The sequence below is a fragment of the Neolamprologus brichardi genome, chromosome 6 (assembly GCF_056152115.1).
Source record: "Neolamprologus brichardi isolate AB-2024 chromosome 6, ASM5615211v1, whole genome shotgun sequence".
NCBI classification, from domain to species: Eukaryota; Metazoa; Chordata; class Actinopteri; order Cichliformes; family Cichlidae; genus Neolamprologus; species Neolamprologus brichardi.
In genome coordinates, this window is record NC_142109.1 from 9,649,461 (window position 1) to 9,671,184 (window position 21,724).

The 21,724-nt window shown below is 41.9% G+C and overlaps 1 protein-coding gene across 2 annotated transcripts in view; it reads right to left on the reverse strand.

Annotated features, from left to right (window-relative positions):
• The window catches only part of sdk1b (sidekick cell adhesion molecule 1b), a 277,836-nt gene extending 266,511 nt beyond the window's left edge, over nt 1–11,325 (reverse strand). For both annotated transcript variants that reach the window (XM_006796155.3, XM_006796154.3), the window contains exon 1: nt 9,686–11,325. In XM_006796155.3, coding sequence (XP_006796218.2) covers nt 9,686–9,857 — 172 coding nt within the window. In that variant the 5' untranslated portion in view covers nt 9,858–11,325. The remainder of the gene's footprint in view (nt 1–9,685) is intronic.
• Nucleotides 11,326–21,724: the final 10,399 nt, after the last annotated feature.

Genomic DNA, 21,724 nt, shown 5'->3' on the forward strand with positions numbered 1-21,724 from the left:
AATGAAAGAAGTCGTTTTCATATCGTACTCAGTAACTAAAATAAACAAAGCTCAAATGATATTCTTCTGAATAGCACAAGAAGGATCTGTTTGCTGCTTTGCAATTTTTAATTAAATGATGAAATGATGAAACTTCTCCTTCTGAGTTCTTCAGATGTACCAAGAAAGAAAAACAACAACAACCTGGAGAAAAAAATCTGCTAACTAGCTACAGTCACACTTGAAATATGGTGGTAAATAAAATGTCACAGGGTCATACTTGGTACAGCTATGAAATATGCAGCAAACAACTTTCAGTGCTAATATACAAAATAGGTTTCACAAACATTTTTCCATGTGAAACCCATCTAATTATTGCCCTGATTAGAGGCTAATCCTTATGCGCCTGTCTGTGGTGCTTTTTAGAGGCACTCAGCTGTACATAACTTTGCAGTGATTACTGTTATCACAGGGTTCAAAGTGCATGATACCATTAAAACCCATAAAATGGACTACATATGATGAAGCTGTCACAGCGGCTTTCACTTATTAGTTCTTGTTTCATCATCGTCTGGCTGCAGCTTATTGTAAAGCACTGAAAAAGGACATAATGTTTCTCATATATGGGTTATCAAAAAAGAATAAGCTATGAGATGCTCACACAAACAAGAATGTACTGTGTCAGTTTACTTCTTGACATTTTTAAATATATATTCCCAAAGCTTCATAATTGACCAGGTGTTTTGTGTTTATTTATTTTTTGTCTGGTACCTTTAGCTTCCCTGCTTTTCACTTCTTTCTTAATAAGATTTTGTAGAGAGAAAACACCCAAAGGTCTCAAAAGGAACAATCAGCCGAGATTACATTCCACAAAAAATACAAACAACTCAGTCAGAAAATGCTTATTCATTTATTAAAAAGAAAAAACAGAAACGTTTCAGTTCAGTGTTGAAGGCTCTACTGAGCACCAGAGCATTATAGTATTGTATTATTAATGACAATGTCAAAAACAGGCTGTTAATATGAACCTCGGCTTATTTAAGTACCATACTATGTTGATCGTAGTGTTTGTTCTCAAACTCCTCCTAAACAACTGGTTCAATCTTGATTAAACCCAGGCTATAGACTACCAAAGGTAAAAAAATGTTTAACATCTATTCTGTGAGTCATTAAAATATTTGCTCCAAATAAAAACTATTATTTTTTTCTGCCAGTTCACAAACATATGTAGTTTTTGAACCAAATGCAAAATTTGCATATTCATATGCACGTTACACGTACATTTTAACAGTCATGAGAAAAGTTTAACTTTTAACACTTGGCTAGTTGTATTTCCTATCTGTTGTGCCTTTACCATTCTACACAGTTAACTGAGAGTGAAATCATAATCATCTGTAGCAGTAATTTAGTAGTAGGTTATTACTACTAAATTACTACTAGTTATTTAGGGTTATGATTTATAGGTATATCAACATTTACAAATAGTCAGCCCCATTTTAATAATTGTTAGTTAAGTGTCAAAAGTCATTAATGTAACTACCAGTGAATGCTGTTTGCCATGAATTAGGCAGCTAATACTGTCTGTATTTAGTTACTTTCCATTATACAATAAATATATAGAGTACAAGAGGAAGACTAAAAAACATATATATTTATTATTCTTTTTTTAAATTTTTTATAAACAACCATTTTTTTTCATTTCACAATATACAGTGGATCAAAGAACAACAAGATAAATTAACCATACATGTCTGACTATGAGCAAACAAGAGCTGCAGGCCCAGTAGTTGGTCTAACATTACCTCTTACGTCAAGACCATCAAGTAGAACTATATAGACGGAGCTGTTTTTTTGTTCACCTCGTGAATATTAATGCAAAAATTCAAAGTCTGCTGTTCACTCTATGTCGATTCCTTTTTCTGGTACCAACTCCTGCAAACACCTGTTTCTTTAGCAGCTTAACAGTGATGAACTGTAATGAGTTCCTTCACAAAGTAAAAGTACCACCTTCAGAATGCTAAAACAAAAGTTCAGCATTAAGTAGAGTAGAAAAACAGATCTGTCAGCATTATGGCTGTACCTAACAACTCAATTACTCTGGTGCTTGTTTGTTAATTTACTGACTTCAGTAACTGTTTACCATAAATAAATAAATCACACCTTATACATTATGATTTTGTTAAAAAATATTGCAGAATATTGCGAAATCAGACTCAAGACCATATGCCACAGTTTGTGAGGTCTTACCAAGCTGCTATGCAAGCACTCTGTCACTCCTCACCACTGACAATAACTCTCCTTGACAACAACTGCTAATAGCCATTTTGGTTTCCCAATAGCCAGAGGTCGCATTATATTAGTGTGTAACTGGCAATAATGTGCACAGCAACCACTAGAAAGTCTTGCTTTGACTCTTTGTGGCTTGATCTCAATTAGATCCTTACCAAATTTGAACAATGCATTATTAATTAATTACCTTTGGACACAGCTATAGCCCTAAGGCAAACCGCTCAAAACCTGAATTTAGAGGTCACTGTCCTATTTAATTCCAATAACAAGTGTTTAACATTAAAGCCAAATGTCAGACGCTCCACTATACAACATAAAAAATCATTTTCAGGTTCAAACCAGGAGAAGAATTTCCCTCCTGACAGTGAGCTGATTTGGTTCCTCTATGCAGCAGCTGTTCAGCAAACCTGCCTGTCCCTCACTATGCTCTCTGTTGGGTGGATGTCACATATTAAAGTTGTGACTACCCAGGCATAATATTGGATTTTAACATATTTATATGGGCTGCAGAAAGACAAAATAAACTATATATGAAATATTTCCTATGCATGTTTTCAACATAGCCTGTTAAAAAAAGAGTATTTGTGATTAATAGTACAACTTACCTGTTCCATGTTTAATTTATTCAGATTTATGAACAGATTTATCAAATTATCAGTATTGCTGGTAATTTCTTTTTCACTGAAGAAAAACAACAGGAATCATAGACAGATGTGATGAGTTACCCGCACCGAGCATCTTTAAACAATAAAGCTGCAATTAACAATCATCCTCCTTACTGATCATTAACTAACAGTTTCAATATTTGGGTTATATAATACCAACTAACTGAGAAAAAATGTTCATCAGAGTTACAGCCATATCATTTAACACAGGGAGGTCACACCAATGTCTTGTGGTATGGTGTCAAACAGTCTGGAGTTGACCTTGAAGTATATGTAAAGGTAAATATTAAAATACTTAGATCTAGCAAGTTTTATTAGGTTTCATTAGGTTGGGCAAGTCCAAAGCTCAGGCTCCAAAAACTAAGTGCACAGTCCTTGAAGGCTATTGATGTAGCACTTTTCCCCTGATTAAAGAAACACTGCTGATTGTCTGACCAACGAGACTTTGGTCAAATGAGAGTGTATCGACCAAACAATCGTCCAATGTGCCAGTCAGCCCTGACGTACAGCCCTTAAACTTACACAATTCACTGTATGTGAGTAGGAAATCTCCACAGAGGGACACACACTACATGTATGAGTTGACACTTAATAAATTAGCAGTTAAGATAACAAGCAGCACTTGAGAGTGCATGCATGAACAAGAACTTCTCTGTCTTGTTGTCGGCCAATCAATCTCTGTGTCTTTTGCTTCGTTACGATTACAACCAACTGTGCATGTTTTGCGGTCATTATGTTTCATTTCGATAAATCGCTTGAGAAATAGAAAAAAAAGTACTAGATAAGGTTTCTGTGCGATATCCCCCAACTCCTCGAACACATACACAGAGTGGATCAATAGCAGCCTCCTCCCCCTATCTTACATAATAAACACCAAGGCCTAAACAGCAAAACAGCTTCCATTCCACCTGTGCGGCCTGCAGCAATAGATTCTTGTGTCCTCGTGGAGAGAGAGAGACAGAAGGAAGAGAGAATCCAACACCAAGAAGAAGACGAACGATACTGGAAGAACAAACACCAAAAAAACGAAAAGCAAAAAGAAGCAAAACAGACAGGACACCAGAGAGACAGAGACAGAAAGAGAGAAAAACCACATTCTACCCCGCTTGGTTCACATTTCAAAGCTCTGAAGGATGTTTTTGAGGTAAAACTCCAGCAAAATGCATCTTTTCACAAAGACAAAATACCATTCTGACTGGGCAGAAGCACAAACTGAGCAGAAAGAGAAAAACGCACAACGCCTCTGGCAATTATATCTGCGCCTTATCCTATATGTTGACTGTTTTATACCTTTAACTCTCCACATTCATAGTAGAACTGTAGTAGAGTAGGGAGCATGGCATGACTGACCTCTTTACAACAACCTCACTGACTCACCAAAAAAAAGCCAGATTAGCTTTCATGTGGGTTTATGTGTGTGCGCTTTTGAACAAAAAAGCTAGAAAAGATGTACTTTACTTTTATACACACACACACACACACACACACACACACAGACTAACACACAGGTGATTATCTTCCATTAGGGAACTTTTGTTGTTTCTTTTAAACTGCCACCTCTTCTGCTTTGAGAAAGAAACACTTAGGCGTGATAGAGGGTTAGCATCAGTCTAACACACATACACACACACAAAAACAATGTGCACGGGCAGCAACACATACTGTATGTACTCTGTAGTCCTGTCAAGACCAGAATCTCTTTCACATACCAAGCATGCACACAGTCCAACACACACACAGACACAGCGAACAAAGTGTCAGGTGGCAGTGGAAACGTGGTGATTTGTTCCTCCTGACAGACAGGAAATAAGGGAGTCGACCAGGGACCTCACTTCCTCTAACACCTGACTAACCTGACATCTATCAGACAACCCCCCCACACACACATGCATTCACACTGTCCAATGTTTGGTCTACTCTAAAACACACACACACACATAGATTCACCATCCCCGCAGGGGCCTCCAGAATTGAAATGTGGCATTAAATACTTGTGAGCAGAGAAAGAACATGTGCATAACAAGCATTACATGTACATTTTAAATTGTATCAAAATCCCCAGGTTGCAAGCTAAAGTAATGAAAGGTGCAATAACACCTCTGGTAACAAACAGCCTCTAATACAAATTGCTTCTACTGTTCTTAAAATATTGGGGTTTTTTTCTTAGCTCCAAGCAAAGGTTGCCACAGAAATGTGAGACCATCAGTGGAAGATGATGAAAAATGGAAAATAACGGCATAATATTGGTGAGGCTGTCAGTAGAGTAAAAAAATAATAAAATAAATTCAAAAACATGAATAGCGAGTACAGCACTGACAATGATCATCATTTAGATGAGCCTTCTAATCTACCCTCTCCTCATTACTCCAAGGTTAAGCAAATTTCCACGTCCGCTTTTGCTGTTTGACACTGATGAGAGGGAAGGACTTTAGTGTGTACTTGAGGATGGAAGTTTGTGCATCAAACTGCATGCTAATCTATTTGATTTGGGTTTTGACATCATGCTCTGAACCTTCCCAGCCCACAGCCCACCATATAATGTCCTATCTCTGACCTCAATTCACTTAAGCATGCCCAGTGGACCAATCAGCACCAAGTACCGGCTTAGCAGAGCCAATGGCATGTGTCATATCAAACCTAATCACACACTGATAGATCCACTAAGTGGGTCAGCTTTGTGGTGAAAGTCTTTTCCCGGCGTAGGACGAAGGAAGCAGCTTCAAAGTTCATGATTAGAAGGAAAACTTTTGCGTTCCACTTTATTTTTTTATACTTGAGAGAAGAGCAGTGGTTTAACAGCTGGCATGCTGGAGTCAGATTTAAGCCTGGAAAAGCTGTATTTTCCACACTATATTGAACCAACAATGCTTTTATAGGTCCAGTTTAATTATATATCTGTTTTTTGATATATGATACATACATTTTTTCTACTCTGGGATATACTTAAAATAGTTATCTCAGGCACACAGCTCTGGTTGCAAGCACAGCAGCTGCTTTTCAAGCCTTTTATTTACAGGGGGCAGCCAATGAGGGAGGGTGGCCGTAAAGGGAAGCGAGCTAAAACAGCTTGTTTTGGACAGATGATGAGCGGCTGAGGCGTTTCACCAAGATAAATAAGGATTATTTTGAACTGTGATTCATAAAACACTACACCCACTAGTATGGAGCTGCAAGCATAACAGCTCTGCGTTCAATTTAGGCTTCTTAAAGACCACTGGCATTGCATACATCAGACCTTCCCACCCAATGTGTGGGGCCATGGCGGGGGGGAGGGGGGGGGACGCAAAGCAGGAGATGAAGCGTAGCTGACTATGTTTCCAGTCCAACTTCATTCTAAGCCAAAGACTAGAAAATATGGTGAAGCATATCTGCCCTTTGGTTTCATCTGCACAAGTGCGAAGGTAAGTCTCCAATGCAGAATTGGTTTTCCCTTCGTTGGGAGCACGCGCTGGGCTCTTCAAATCACGGACAAACAGTATCCCACATTCTTGATTTTTAGTTCACAAACACTTGTAATGACTACTCCTGACATTTTGGAGATGTTAGCTCTTTATACAGTAAAGTTACAGCGGGATAAAAATAACATCAGGCTGATCCTGCCACGATTTGTTCCCCCGCTTCAAATCACGGACAAACAGTATCCCACAGTTGTTTATGTTTTTAAACCCATTTTGCACAGAGAGGCATTTTTTTTGAAAAATGTATTGATAGCAATGTTGAATATTATTACACAGGAAAAAAAAACAACTACATGTAAAATAATTACACCGTGATGCCTCTGCCTTTGTAAATGGATGGCCAGTAACTGCGTGTAAAACCTGAGGATAGTCAGATTAACAGTAACAGTATTTTGTCTCTATCTGCCATTCTGCAATTCATCTCATGTAAACAATAACGTGGCGCACAGCATGATGTCAAAAAAGGCACATACCTTTGACGTTGCGTGACCAACTCTGTATTCCTCGTCCACACGTAAAATAAAAAAAAGGAGTTTTAAAAAATCTCAGTTTTGGTGATTCCAAACGCCGTTTACGTGTGGACGAAACAGCTGCGTTTACAAAAGAGTGAGTAGTACTACGTGTCATTTATTGCAGATTACTTGTATTTGCTTAATTGTTTACTAAATGTTTGAGGTGTGAAATAAACCGCAATGGAGCAAAATATGGGGGTGTGTGGTTGGAGGATGTGTTAGTGCGTGTGCGTGTGCACGCGCGGGGGCGGGGGGCGAACATTTTTCATGTAAAACAAAAGGGGGCCCAGCAAAAACGTGCTATACACGTGAACTCCTGCACATTTTCAAACTTTATTCGGCAGTGGTCCTGAGTGGTTTGGGTTTGGTACAGAACCTAAAAAAAAAAGGCTGCTTTTATAAAAACCAAGAAATCGTTTTTCATCACTGAACAGCTATATTAAAGATAGGAAAGCCTTCTGGACTCCCTCTGTTATTGATGTAGAATATGATTAACATTTGGAAACACTGCGTATGTGACCTATCCTTGACTTCACCAGAATATACGTAAAGTCTACAATGAGGCTCTGTCTGGATCCATGCTGGAAATGTGAATCAGTCAAACAGCTGTGGAGCAGAACCCACTCCCTGACAGGGAGGCAGAGGTTGGAGGGTGAGGGGGGGATGAGTTATGAATAAAGAAGGGAGTGTGGAGAGGTGAGCAGATGAGAGACGGAGGTGGGGGTGGGTGGATGGGGGGACAGTAAAATGCTGCCGTCACTTAAACTCTAAAATGAAAGATCGATGAGCTTATTTAAATGTGCTCCCAGAGACGCGAGTTGGCTCATATAAACCCCCTCGCATTTATGAGGACGGGTGTGGGCATCGATTGACGGAGAGAAGAGAGAGAGTGAAAAGGGGAGAGGGGCAGGGGTGGAGGGAGTGGGTTGTAAGGAGGGGGGGCATGGGGGAGATCAGGAGGATCAACCTTGGCTCATGAATTTCATCCTTTTCCTCCTAAAATAAAACGTCCTGATAAATGCTGGGGATAAAGGGGTCGGAACCTGGAAAATCTACAGTCTTCGATTGGCCGCCTGGCACAGCTTATCAAATCAATAAAGCCGCACCACCACCACCCTACCCCTTCACCACAACCAGCCTCATCACCAATCTGTTTCACTAATTTCCAATTCAGCCCCTTCCACCCCTTAAACCCAGACAGCTGAAAGGGACTGCTGGGCTTGATGGTGGGAAAATTGGGGGGTGTGGTAACTTGGGTGCTGGTGGTGAGACCTTGACATTAATAGGAGGACAGAAGGAGCTGACTCTGCAGCCGCTGGCAGGAGGGAGGGAGAGAGAGAGCAAGGGAGGGAGGAAGATGGGAGAGTGTGACAACTGGGGAAAGAAGGGAGAGGAGAGCAACTTTTGACATGCACAGAGGTGTTGTCATACCGTCATCATTGATTGAACTGCAGGCAAGGCTTTGTGAGTGACAAGCACGGTGCGCCGCATTCTTCCTCCAAGCCAGCACCGTTTTCTTTTCACCCCTTTTCCTCACCACTCCCTTCTCTCCTTCCTCTACTCCTTCTTACACCACCTCCTTGCCCTCTCAGCCACACTCTTGACTTTCTCACCCTCCCCGCTCCCCTTCTTCACACTCATGCGGGCACTTTTCTTTCACTTAAACCGCTTGCACATATCCTCCATACGTTCACAAATAGCACACCCCCACACTTCTCTTTCACATACACACACGCACAGACATTCCTAAGACCCCCACCTCTCCTCCTCCTCATTACCCCAAAGTCTCAGCCTTACGTTCTGCCCACCACACCATCTGTGATCAAGAGAAAAACTGCATGTCAACACCAGCCTGACCTTTTCCATGCTTTTGTTTCCCCATTCTCACATCCTCCTATGAGGTACATTAAAAAAATCACATTCATAGCACAACCACTGCCGTTTCTTTCCACTGTGGCGACAAAAGAAAACAACAACAACATATAAATACTTAGAACAAGGCAACCCACCATTTCCACCTTTGGTAAGGGATCAATATCTCATCATATCTGTCTCCTTTCCTGTTGCCATATTCAACAATTACTCCACTCAGCACGCAGCTACAAGTCTCATACTAATCCGGACACCTGCCCAAGCAACAGGGTCAACGCCAGAATGGGATACGGCTTAAATGAACACACTGTGTGAGGCTGCATGTTTGTGTGTGTGTGTGTGTGTGTGTGTGTATCTACATGTTTGTGCATTTGTGTGTTTCTGTGCCAAATCAAGAGCTGTAGTTAAGCAGGTCACTGCATAAAAGGGGGATTATCAGTGCCTGGAAACTGTAACACTAAGACACCCCCCATACACACACACATCCTCAATAACTTAATCCTGTGATTTATAGTATGAATAGAAACAATAATAATAATAACAATAATAATAATTAATACATGCACTGCACAAAATACCTAGCCTTTTCTGTCTCTGAACACAAGAATATAATTACCCCCATAAAACCACCCCTTTTTTTTCCCCTCCTGCAGACATGGATTAGAACTCCACCAAGTGATAAACTTAATGTGTTAAATCACTGTTTTTGCAGTTTAGGGTCCTTATGTCTTCTTGCTCCTGTTCAGCACGATTGCAGTGACAAAGGGGTCTGACAAAGGGGTGTTTATTAAGACAATAGATTTTCTGCTTACATCAACTATGAAAAAACTAAAGAACCCGCATTAAAAATCTAATGAGAAACATTCTTATTTGCTCTGCATCATCTGTCATTTGAGAGTTCAGCTCATACCTTGGCCGTGCAACATGTGGCAGTTGCTGCCGAGAAGGAGCAGGAGAAATAGAGGCAGACACCGGCTCACTCTCCGGGTCGTCACGGTTCCCATCACCATCTTCTCCCTGCTCCCTGCAGCGGGTCCCTCCACACGCTCCGGAGATCCCGGACAGCTAATTCCCGGCTTCATCCTGCGGGAAAAGGCTCCGCTTCTCGCGCTTTGCTTCTGCAACTCTCAGTCTCTCTCTGCCCTGCGCACGAATGAGAAGAAGTGCGAATGGGTGGCGGAGGTGCTGGTGGCGGGGGCAGGCTTCAGCTCTGCCCTTCCCGGGGTAATGCTGTCACTGCTGACAAACTCCCAACTCTCACTCCGCAACTAGGCAGGCTGTGGGGGTAAGGAGGCTCGGTTAACAGGCAGACTGACTTTCCCTCACTTGTCCGGGTCTTCACTGTGTACCGGAGCCGTGATCTCTTAACTGCAGCGGCTGCGGAGTCCGTGTCTTTCCACGAACTGTGATAGTCTACCTCATTTCCATCTGGATTGATCCGACCATCGAGTTAATACATTAGAGTGTGTGTGTATGTGTGTGTGTTTAGACTTATCGGCTTATTCTCTGCTATCGACTTCAAATCCGCGCTTGTTTTGATGTCTTCACCGGGGATTTGTCCCGCGGGTCATTTAGCCGTTTACACGGCGGTCGCATTAACAGAGAAGCGATAAAACACCTAAGTTATCCATCCGTAGTCTGCCCGTATGGCTGCATGCTCTAAAAAATCAATCCAGTAATTGATTCGGTGAATTCCCTTGGATTTAGTCGGCAAACAAAGTGTGGAAAGGGCACCCGAGTCTCTTTCTAAGAGACTCTGTTATCTGAGCAAAACTTAAGATAACAGATATCCAATTTGACACGTTAAACTCGAATGTCCGTGGGTCGAAACTGTGTCCACTCTTCTCCCTCGCACAAAAGGACACTCTTTGCCCGCGCGCATACGCCACACAGTCCGGCTAACTTGTGTGGTAACGCGCCGCGGCTCGGGTTACTCGGAAAAATGAGACAACAGGTTCACAAAAATAATGGGATTTCAAGTTTCTCGGCAACAAGACTTTTCTCCACCTTAGTACGGGTGCACTGCCGTGGAGGCGCTGCTGCGAGACACCAAAGTGGCAGGTTTTAAGTGAAAGACCAGCCGCTCAGAGCCAGACGGTAACGTTACTCTCGCTGCTGCTACTGCGACACTGGAGCCTTTCGCTGTTTTATCCAGAGTCTTCAACGGTCCCCCCCGCGAGCTCGCACGAGCCCGGGAAAAAGCAATACTTCAAATATATGTTTTGTTTGTTTTTTTATCGCTGTCCATACGTACTCACGAGAGTTTCTATCCTCAGTTTGCGGCGTTTTGTTTTCACCCCGCTGGTTTCTTCCGTGTCGGAACCCTGTTGAGGCTTTGGGAGCCGACTGGGGCGATGCGTCTCCCTCCACTGAACACCTGCCACCCTCCTCTCCTCCGCACAGACTTGGGGGAGAGAGAGTGAGGGCTATTGGTTAGACTTATCCGAGCACCTCCTGCGCACCTACTCTTTTATCAGCGCAAACTTCTATTGACATTAGTTTGAAATTACTTTTTCACAGCGTTAGCCTCTCCCTTAATCTCTCCGGTAATCTATCCCAAAACTCAAAAACTAAACTTCCATTCACTATCATCCGTCGCTGCTGATTGGGAGAGCTCATGGTTCCCGCTGTTCCTATTGGACAGTCCGAACCGAGGGGAGGGACGCACATCCAGCACCCCCAAACATCCCTGCAACACTCACAGATAGACACACACACACACGCATATACAAATATATGCAGGTTTTCGCTCTAAACATTTAGTATTTAGGGATTTTATATTATTAGTTTTTTTTTATTTATTACTTATTAGGGAATTTATATAAATGGCTGGGGAGGACTGCAAATGAGAAGGAGCCATCCAGGCGATTTTTTTTCACCTTGCTAACTTCAAAGAAATTTCGCTATATATTATTTGACAAAAGAGGAGCTCTCAGAAGCACTGCTGGCGGTGCAGCTACATGCACATCACAAAATAACTGCCTGGAGCTATATCTTAGCACTAATGATAACCTAGTTTCGTCCATGGTGAGGGTCATTAAATGGCACATTAATATTAAAGCCTACAACACAGTGACCTTATCTTTTATTGCCTCAATAAATCCTCAGAGACAGACTTTCCATCCCCCGAGTGTCCAAATAGTGTTCCTGCATTGTCAAGTTGTCCCCAGTGAGCTCTCCCCTAGAACCTACGCATCAGCTCACTCATTTATCTTTCCATCCAGATTAATTTGGCAATTGTCATCTAACTTTGTTTCCAGTAAAGTGGTTATAATGCTGAATTTAGTCTCCATCAGTAGCTTAATCTGCAGTGCTGAGACTCAGATTTTGTTCTGCGTTTCACATTAAAATGCCAAAATTCATACTAATTTATCTGCAGAAGTGGTTTCAACCCCCGAAATGTATTCTTAAAAAGCCAGTTTATGTAACACGAGTTTATAGTCGATTCTTCACTTAAACTTTTTTTCCTTCTGCCCACAGAAATAGCATCAGGAAAGCAGTGAGAGTGAGCCAAAACAGTATAGCTGTGGTAATGGAGAGGTACAGATTAACTGTGGGTTCAAGAGCACAAGCAAACCTCCTTTTGAAATTGTCATTTGACACTTTGTTATGATAAACAAAGAAACTAATTATTACTACTTTAAGTGTAATAATCCGGTTACATTTTATATTACACTTTAAGTATGAAGGGTAATATAGAGGGATTTGCTTTTCATCCCATTAAATGTCACTCATTCACTCATTCATTCCATCAGTGCAGATGAGTCACTTCATTTCAGTAACAAATCTTGGTCTCTGGTTGCCACATCACTGCTAGTTTCTTCCGGTTTGTAGTCCACTTTAGAAGCCCAATTCACTATCCTGCTGAACACCCAAAAGTGTGTGAAATGACAGTGATCTGCACAAAGTTCTCTTTGCATGAAGGAGCTCTAAAGCTTTTCTGGCAGCTTGTACTGACTTTACACCTAACCTGGCATAGTAGCAACAGTAAGGCCTTTATCTACTTGACTGTACATGAGGAAAAAAATTAGAACAGCTCCCCTATGAAATCTTCAATTCTTTCTTCTAAGTTTACAAGGTGCTAAAAAATTCCCATACTGCACACCTGGATGACCTGTTGCACACCAATTGGTCGTTGCATCTTTGGATCTCACCTTCCTCGCCCGCTCCCTCAGATCTCCAACGAGCTCCACACCAGGCAGACGGCAACATGTTTATAGATAGTGACATACTGCTCTCACATTTTGGATGTCTGCCAGTTGCTATGATACCATCACCATTTTCACAACCTTCAAGCCCGCTCAGACACAGCTATGGCTTTTGTCTCTCTCTGATGAGGTTACTTTCATTTGTTTTTAGGCATGAGTTTTTTCAAGCAGCCTTCTCCGCCACATTGTCTGTTGCCCTTGAGTTTGAGCAAGTTTTTTTTTTTTTTTTTTTTTGAATGAAGTATATTAACATGCTTTAAATATGGTGATCCCCTGGCTCCCCACTCACCTCTGACCTCCACTTTCATTTAAGACAAGTTCTGACTTCTTTCAGATCTCCAGCGCTATTCCTGTGCAAGCCCATACTTTTAATGAAGCCGTCTTATTTACAGTCTTCGACTATCTGTCCTGTTTCAGCCGAGGTGGGTCATGGATATTGCAGTAATGCTGTTTGAATGAACTTAAGAAGCATTTTAACATGTTTGGCTGCAGGGAAAATATTCTCCAGAACTGACCCGAATCATAAAGTGAAAGAAGGATAGAAAAAAAAGGAAACTGTAAAAGAAAATCTTTGAGGTAGTAAGTTGTTTATATTTTTTACCCTCTGGTGTATCAGCCTGAATTTTATTTGATACAAATCTTGTAAAAAATAATAAAATAAAATAAATAAATAAAGGAAAGGAAAGAAAAGAAGAGAAGGATTTTGAAGAAAACTTTCAAATTTCTTTTCAGTTGTTCAGTTACGATACATCCATTAATTACTAACAGCTACTCGTAAAAAGGAACAACTCGCCCACAAGCTACAAACCATAAAAACAAGACTTAATGGGATGGTGATATTTGCAGGCGATCCAGCACCGAGCATTGTACCTGCAATGAATCTCTACTCAAGAAGTAAGTGCTAAATCTATCTATCTATCACCTATCTATAACCCACGGCAGCAATAAATAATATTTTTATGCACATAAATGTGACCACACAGAGACACACACACCACGCATGCACACACATTTATCTGGTGCACAGACTTGAGTGCTCACAGGTTTTAATTCTGGAGCCAATTTAGCTTCCAATTACCTGGGTATCCAGTACAATTACCACTGCATTTTCTACCCTCAATCTATCTATTGCTCCCCATCACCAAAGCATCCTGTTACAGCTTCTCACCCAGGGAGAAACACATATAATTACAAACACGCACGACACCCTCCCACAAGTTTATGCACACAATATTTATCGTGTAAGGTCACCTAACCTGCAATGTGCACAGACATCTATCTCAAGACATCAAGCTACAGCTGCTCTGCAAAACTCTCGTACGCTTTACTTCACCTAGTCGCTCCCTTCCTAACATCCACCCAAATACACGCACATACACAGTCACACTGAGGTGGCGAGGTGTCCTCCACTGAGGTCTGTGATAGGGACTGAAAGATGACACCAATCTCTGTTGTTCTCTCAAAGGCAAACATTGTGAGGGTCCCCTGTCTCTTTAACACCTGTTTGACGGGGCTAATGACTTCAGTCCCAGCAATCAACGCAGTGGCGTGTGCGCACGCCCGTACCCACATAGAAAGGCACATACAAGCGCACGCTGAGCTAATGAGCGGTTCCCTGCAGCTCAAGCTGCCACGGTAGAGAGAGATAATGTCAATATTAACTGACCTGTCATAGCAGTGGAGTGCTGGGAGGATGCACACAATGGCAAAGTGGCTGCAGACAGAGACTTTAAAGCTTAGCTGCGGGACACTGACTAACAGCATCAATTGGTTATTCTTGTTGCTTTTAGAGCACTTGTTCCCATCACGACAAAGGGTTTTTTTGTGTGTTTGTGTGTCTGTGTTATTTTTCCTAAACTGCTATTTCACCAAAATGTAATTGCTGCAGGTTGCTGGATATGAATACAGCTTTATCACAGCTCATGTGCCACACCCAGTCGGTATTTACATCAATATAGAGCCTCTGTTGAGCACAGAGACATAAAAGGCTAGTGGCCCCTTTGTGTTGAGTCTTCTACTGTAATGTAATGGCAAGGCCAATTTTCAGATAAAGAAGCTCAGCGATTGTGAAGTGAGTTACTGCATGTCTAGTATGTTCATTATTGCTTGTGTGCTTGCTTTCATTTGTGCACAGGAATCCTCCAATATCCTTTTCACTGGCCCTTTTTCTTCTGCCTTCTCTTATTTTCGCCACATTTGTGTGAAAAATAATTACAGAGGAAGACACAACATTAAAAGCTAATAAGCCGAATGACTAGAAGTTCACTTTTTTCTAATTGAATTCACTCATAATGGCCACGCTGGCTGCTTCCACAGCCTCTCTATGTGTGGTTTACAGTTTAGTTTCACTGTAGCCCAGGGTGATGCTGTATTCTTGTATTTCAAGCAGACGGAAACCTGATTCTCTCAAACTAGTAGCTCCACCTGTTATCCAAGCTATCTCCTGGGGCAAAACAAGAGGGTGAGGGTGCACCGAGAAGAATAAGCAGGAATGAGGGTGAGCTCAGGATAGCGGGAAGCCTTTCATGTGAAAAAAAGAAAAGGGAGCGGGTAAGGAAATGAAGAGGGAATTGTAAGGAGTTGGGTCACACCTGTTGAGGACTCAAAGAGACAGGGAGGGATATGAGGATAAGTGTAAAACCAGTGGGAGAAAGGGAGGATCGCTGTGGAGAGGGATCACTTTTTAGTGAGTGGAGCAGATAGAAAGGGGTGTGAAAATCACACTCTGGGCTTTCAGGAGTCTTTTATGGAACAAGAATGAAGGAAAGTAAGTGAGAAAGCAGAGCGAGGGTGGCTATTGAAAGAAGAAAAGGGAAAAATATAACCAACCATTTCAGGGTCACCGTATGGACCGGGCAGAGAGAAATCCAAAACGAAAAGCTCACGCTGTGTGCAAGTGGATGAGTGTGCAGGTCTATGATGTTTTTTGTTTGTTTTGGTTTCTTTGTGCATGTGTATGTTTGAGCTCTTAGCTCCTGCTGTGTATCATCCCTGTAGCAACAAAGCGGACGGTTGATCTGGAGCTGGCTTTGTTTCGTGTCAACCAGCTCCTCATGTGTCCGGCCTCACCGCAGGGCCTCGCAGCTGGCCTCAGAGAGCTGCAGTGCATACTTTTGGGATCGCACTCTGAAGCTCTTCCCAGTGCACCTGTAATCACACACAATTATCCAGCATCACACTGTGGTGGAGGAGCAGGCAGAGTGGACATAGTGTACGCCCATGAACTGCACATAAAAGGAAAGCAAACAAAAAGGGAACAGAAAACACGACTCAGACTGCTCTCATAATGTAAAAGGCAAAATCACAGAATCATAAACAACCACTTAATTGGAATTGGCGTGCTTCCGCATTCGTAGACATGTAAGAGCGTGTATTCATGTACATAGTGTTGCACACAGGGATGCCTGAAGGCACTCACTCCACGCTCTTCCACGTGGTGTGGACCGTTACAGAGATCTTAAGAGAGAGTGATGCCATACCCTGAGGGAACCACACCATGAACTTTAATTTCCCCCTTTTCCATCCAGCAGTTTCTCTCTTTCTCTTGCTTTCTCTCTACTTCACTGCCCTTTACTTGTTCTCCTCCACACTCTCTTCTTTCCTTATATTTGTTCAATTTCATCTTGATGCAAAATAATTTTTTTTCCTCCTTCTGGCAGCGACAAACCTTGAAAGTAATTCCTTATTTCACTACTTGTTCCTTCCCTCGTCTACATTTTGGGTTAATTTGGCCTAATTTATCATTTAATCAGATACATTATATCATATTAAATTTAAAGAAAAAATCCAACTCAGTTGAATTCACTTCAATTCAAATGGATGTTTTTCTTGAAGCAACTGATTTCACAATAGCCCACAGCAACTCCTCGCCAACCAGTCATTAAATAGTCTTTTTGTGGTGACAAATGGTTGCTAGGGGGTTGCTGACCGGTCTCTAGGCCCATGTGACCGAGGTCTTATACAGCCCCAGTTAACAACTTTAACTCACTTTATTTAGCAAAGGAAAGATTCTGCGATATTAGAGCCAGAACTCCAGGAATCCAACCAATCGAGCACTTGGTGATGGTGGGGACAAAGAACTCTTTTAACAGGAAGGTGTCTGCGGTAGAACCAAGCTCAGAAACGACAAAGAGCTTGAACCCGGGGAATCAAAGGTTTCTTTTGAAAGGTCTGATAAAAATGATTGGGCCTGATCATTAATACATTTGTATCCAAAGAGAAGGATTTTAAAATGAATTGCAATTTCTAAGGTAGCCAATGAAGAGATGCTGATGTGGGAGAAACATGAACTTTCCTTCTAGTCCCTGTTAGTACTCTTGTAGTGGGAAGTTGAATCAACTGAAAGGTTTTAGGGAACTTCATGCAGTAGCAAAAACCAAGGAATTACAGTAGTGCTGTTATCCAGGAGGCTTCCTAGGAAAACAGCTGAACTATTTCAGCTGGCTCATTCCAAACACTTGAACTCTGAGTGTCTCCCAAATTACCAAACACTGTTCCTGGCCTCCTCACAATGTTGTGAGGTCCTGCCACTGAAAGCAGCCCCACAAAATCCAGAGATTTAATTCTCTGAGGTTTAACTCATGATCAGTAATGACTCCAACCCTAGCTCCAAACCCTAGCCCTAACTTGGGGTTGTTATATTCCAAATCTTGACATAAAGCTTGTCAAAAATCTTCCACATTTGATTCAGGAGATCCTCAACCTTCCAGCACCCGGCTGTATTGCACTTGAGGTTAGCCAGACTGCTCCAACTGCCCACATGCTGGGAAAACACTGCTTTTCCCTTCAGTGTCATGCGCCATGGCCTCGCTTCAACCACTTGTACATGAGAGTTATTGCTTCCACAACTGCCAAAGTCACTCTGCTTAGCCTGCCAGTATGTGTCAGCTGCCCCCGGAGTCCCACAACCTCACCAAGTTAGGACAATTAATGAGGAGAAATCAGAAAAAAAAAATTCTGAAGGTCGTGTCATTTTTGCTGTTTTGGTTTCAACAAAGTATTTTGAATTCAAAACAGATATAACTGCTCTCAGACAGAAGTTCCTCAGTTCCTGACCTTTAATAGTGGATCCACGTCCATCCGTTTCACAGCTATTAATTTGCTTAGTGTTAATTACTGTGCAGGGCATGCTTTCATTAGACCGGATCATTATATTGCTTTACCTTTGTTTGTCTTCAGTCAATATGGTGCCACACAAATAGTAGCTCTAAAACACTCCAGCATCAGGTTTTACAGCTGATCAATATGTATATTTGAACGCTAACAGAAAATGACACGCTCACTGTGGTGACTGCCAAGAGCGGTACAATCAGAAAATACAAACCTGGGCTTGCTATACAAAATTTTATTGCTACAAAGGATTAAGTGACCACTCTAATTTAAAAATCGAAAAACAAAAAATCTATTCACATATAAATTTGGTACAAAGAGAAATATTGAAGTCTTTCAGCAAAACCACTGTGACTGACATGCTCAGAGGAACATTTAAGGTGTGTTTGTTATGTACTTAAGGGAAGAATTTGACATTTTGAGAAATATGTTTTGCATATAGAGAGCAGATGAGATGATACCTCTGTTATGTTTGCATGCTGCTGTGAACAGGTGGTCTGCCTGGCTTGGCTTGAAGAAGGGAAAATGTGGAGCTATGTATGCTCTGTTAAAATTACAAGATATTTTCACCAGGCAGTCAAAAATTACACTATTTGACCCATTATACCTTGTTTAATCAAAACGATTCAGACCCATGCTAGCTGTTTGTAGTTTTTAGTGCTAAGCTAAGCTAAGCTTAAATGTTTTGACCACAAAATAGGATCAGTCTCCTCTTTTAAGTTTTCAAAAGAATGCGCAGAAGTGTATGTCATGGAATGTTGTTTCATCTAAACACAGCACCTGTGTGTGTGTGTGTGTGTGTGTGTGTGTATAGCCGCGTTGTGCTTTTCTTTTACCATCATTCATGTCATGCATGAAGGCATGACTCCGGGGTTGCGCCACACAGTGAACATGTATGCACCTGGCTGAGCTGGTCACTGGGGCGTGTACACCCCTGACATACTTGCTACATGCACATCTGTCACAGATGCACATCACAGCATCTTTCCACACCCTCCCACATCTCATGCTTCTGCCCTCCGTGTGTGTCTCTGCTACTCTACTGAAACAGACAGGCCGCCATCACTGCAGTTGTCAAGAAAAAAAAATCAAAATCATGTCAGAGACCCAACAAAGTGAACAATGCAGACGAACCTTACGCGATGTGTGTGAGTGCATGGAAGCCATCACGACAAGTACTGAAATTGTCCATTATACTGTAAGGTATTCAGTACATTCTCTGTGCAGTCCCTAAATACAGGTTGCACAGCGTCTTCTTTCAGTGTTAAAAAAAAAAGACCTTTTGTATACCTTTCAGCAGCAACAAATGGAAGATGAGACCGACACATGTAGGTCCTATTCTTAAGGTGTGGATTTGAATGAAGCACAAGGACGGGGAATTGTGAGAAAAGGGTGAAAAGTACAGGTGAGAATATCTTCATCTTCTTTCCTCCTCTGCCTCTCGTCTCCCACAAGAACGCAGATCCACACTGCCCCCATCAGGCACGGAAATTCTCCATCCGTCTCAGTGAAAAAAAGCAGAAAGTGTTATCAAAAAGCACAAATGTGAGGTCTTTAAATTTTGGGTCCAGGCAGAGACACATATTGAACTTGCATACTCCGCTCTTCTATTAATCAAAGTCTTGGGAGAAAAATGACTGAAGTGGACAGATTTTTGTGTGTGTGCAAGCGTCCGTGTGTATGTGTGGTGGACTTTCAGCTTTTAGCCAGGTCACAGGAACTAATCAGACTCGCCTGCTCAGCAGATGACCTGACTCCTGAAGATCACCATGTGTGGGATTGCTGGCTGATGGCTGAAGTGGATTTCCTACGCAGCTTCGCGCTTTTTATTTTACATATACACACACATGCACAAATCCACACATCTAAATTCACTGCCAACCGCAGCTGAACACCTGCCCTCTCACCCGGGAGGAAATTTGATTGGTTCAGGGGGGTTTTTTTGTGTTTTTTTTACAAGCATTTAGGTTTAACATCCAGCTGGAGCGCACAAGCCCATGTGTGCATGCATGTGTGTGTTTGCATGTAAGTGGTCTCAGCTGCACTGTTTGAGAATCAATTCAGCTGAAAACGCTTTTATCCTTCTTATACTTGCTTTTGCAGTCAGCATCTCAGTCCCCCTCCTAACACGTTAGTATCTTATCTTCATACATCGAGGAACCCGGGCCCTGATAGATTCCAGCTTAGCCGTCTGATCGGGCATTCAAGTATGCGTGGAGTGGAGTCAAATTTTTCAGCAGTTGCTTAAATCCGAAAATCTTAAATCTAACAGGTCTTTGTCAATATTTCTTCCTCCAAAAATACATGTTGATCTTCCAGATCACATCACAGCATCACCAAAGGCACAAATCCAAGATGTATGTGTGCACAAAAGCAGGAGCTGGAAAGCTTGAAGGCTGCCGATCAAGCATACACGTTTGACTTGACTTGTGCTCTGCATATCTTTGTTTCACCGACTGCACTCAAAATATCCAAAAATATGCAAAAATAATCCCCAACCTTCACATAAAGGCCAAACACACAGCATGGCCTTAATTTCCAGCACAAGGTTAACCTCTTAAGCCCCAACGCCCCCTGATACGGGGGCAAAAAGCAGGAGATCAGGTAGGCTTGGGGCTTAAGAGGTTAAGAGTGTTGACTTGACGTGTCAGATTAGAATGAAAGGACAAGCAGGGATCGGGTCTAATAATGAGCTTACTAAGAAAACTGGGTTTTGTCTATACCTTTGCCAGTCCACATGAATATGGTTGATATAAGCTTTTCATCTTCCAGGAATGTTTAGCTCAAGAATAACAGCCTCTAAAAAAGGGAAAAAAGACACTACTTTGTCTTCATCTGAGACAAAACAGACAAACAGCCATAGAGCAAAAACAGATATGCAAGTGGTGAATGGTTAAGTGGCTTTTCTGTGTGGAGTTTATGTGTCCTGCCTGTCTTTGTGTGAGCTGTCTCTGGGTGCTCTTGTGTGTTCGGTTAATTGGTGACTCTGAACTGGCCGTACGGGAGCTTGAATGGTTGCCTGGCTCTCTGTGTTAGCCCTGTAATGGACTGCCGTCTGGTCTGGGGGTAAACACTGCTTCTCCTCCAATATCCGTCGATCACACATCTTAAAGTTTAAAATCCAAAAGTACTTCACCCATCAAGTGCTATTCAACAATGAAAAAACATGACAGACACAGTTTCTCAGTTGAGCCAAAAGGTAAGAACGTGAATTCAGTAAGCGTCTCTCCAGATGTGTGTGACAGCTGGCCGTAGTACTACATCTAACACTGCAGGCTCATGGCTAGAATGCTCAAAAGGCTGATAATTGCACTATCCATATTGCAGTTTGTTGCTCGCGTATGCAGATAAGGTTGTTTAGCTTGCCAAAATACAGTAGCACGTGTAGGCAACAGGTGTGCTGCTTCTCGAGAAAATGTAAAAACAATTTTTTATGGTGTTATAAAAACAATTTCATCTGATTATGCTGTCACCAAAATCCATGTTGACGTTATCTTTGGCTTTATGTGCCCATCCAATAAACATTATAATCTTACTTTTTTTACAATCTGCATACAGAGCTAAGTTAAACTAAAGTACAAGTATTGTGTCACAATTCATAGAATCAATCAAAAGAATAAACACCCCCCCCC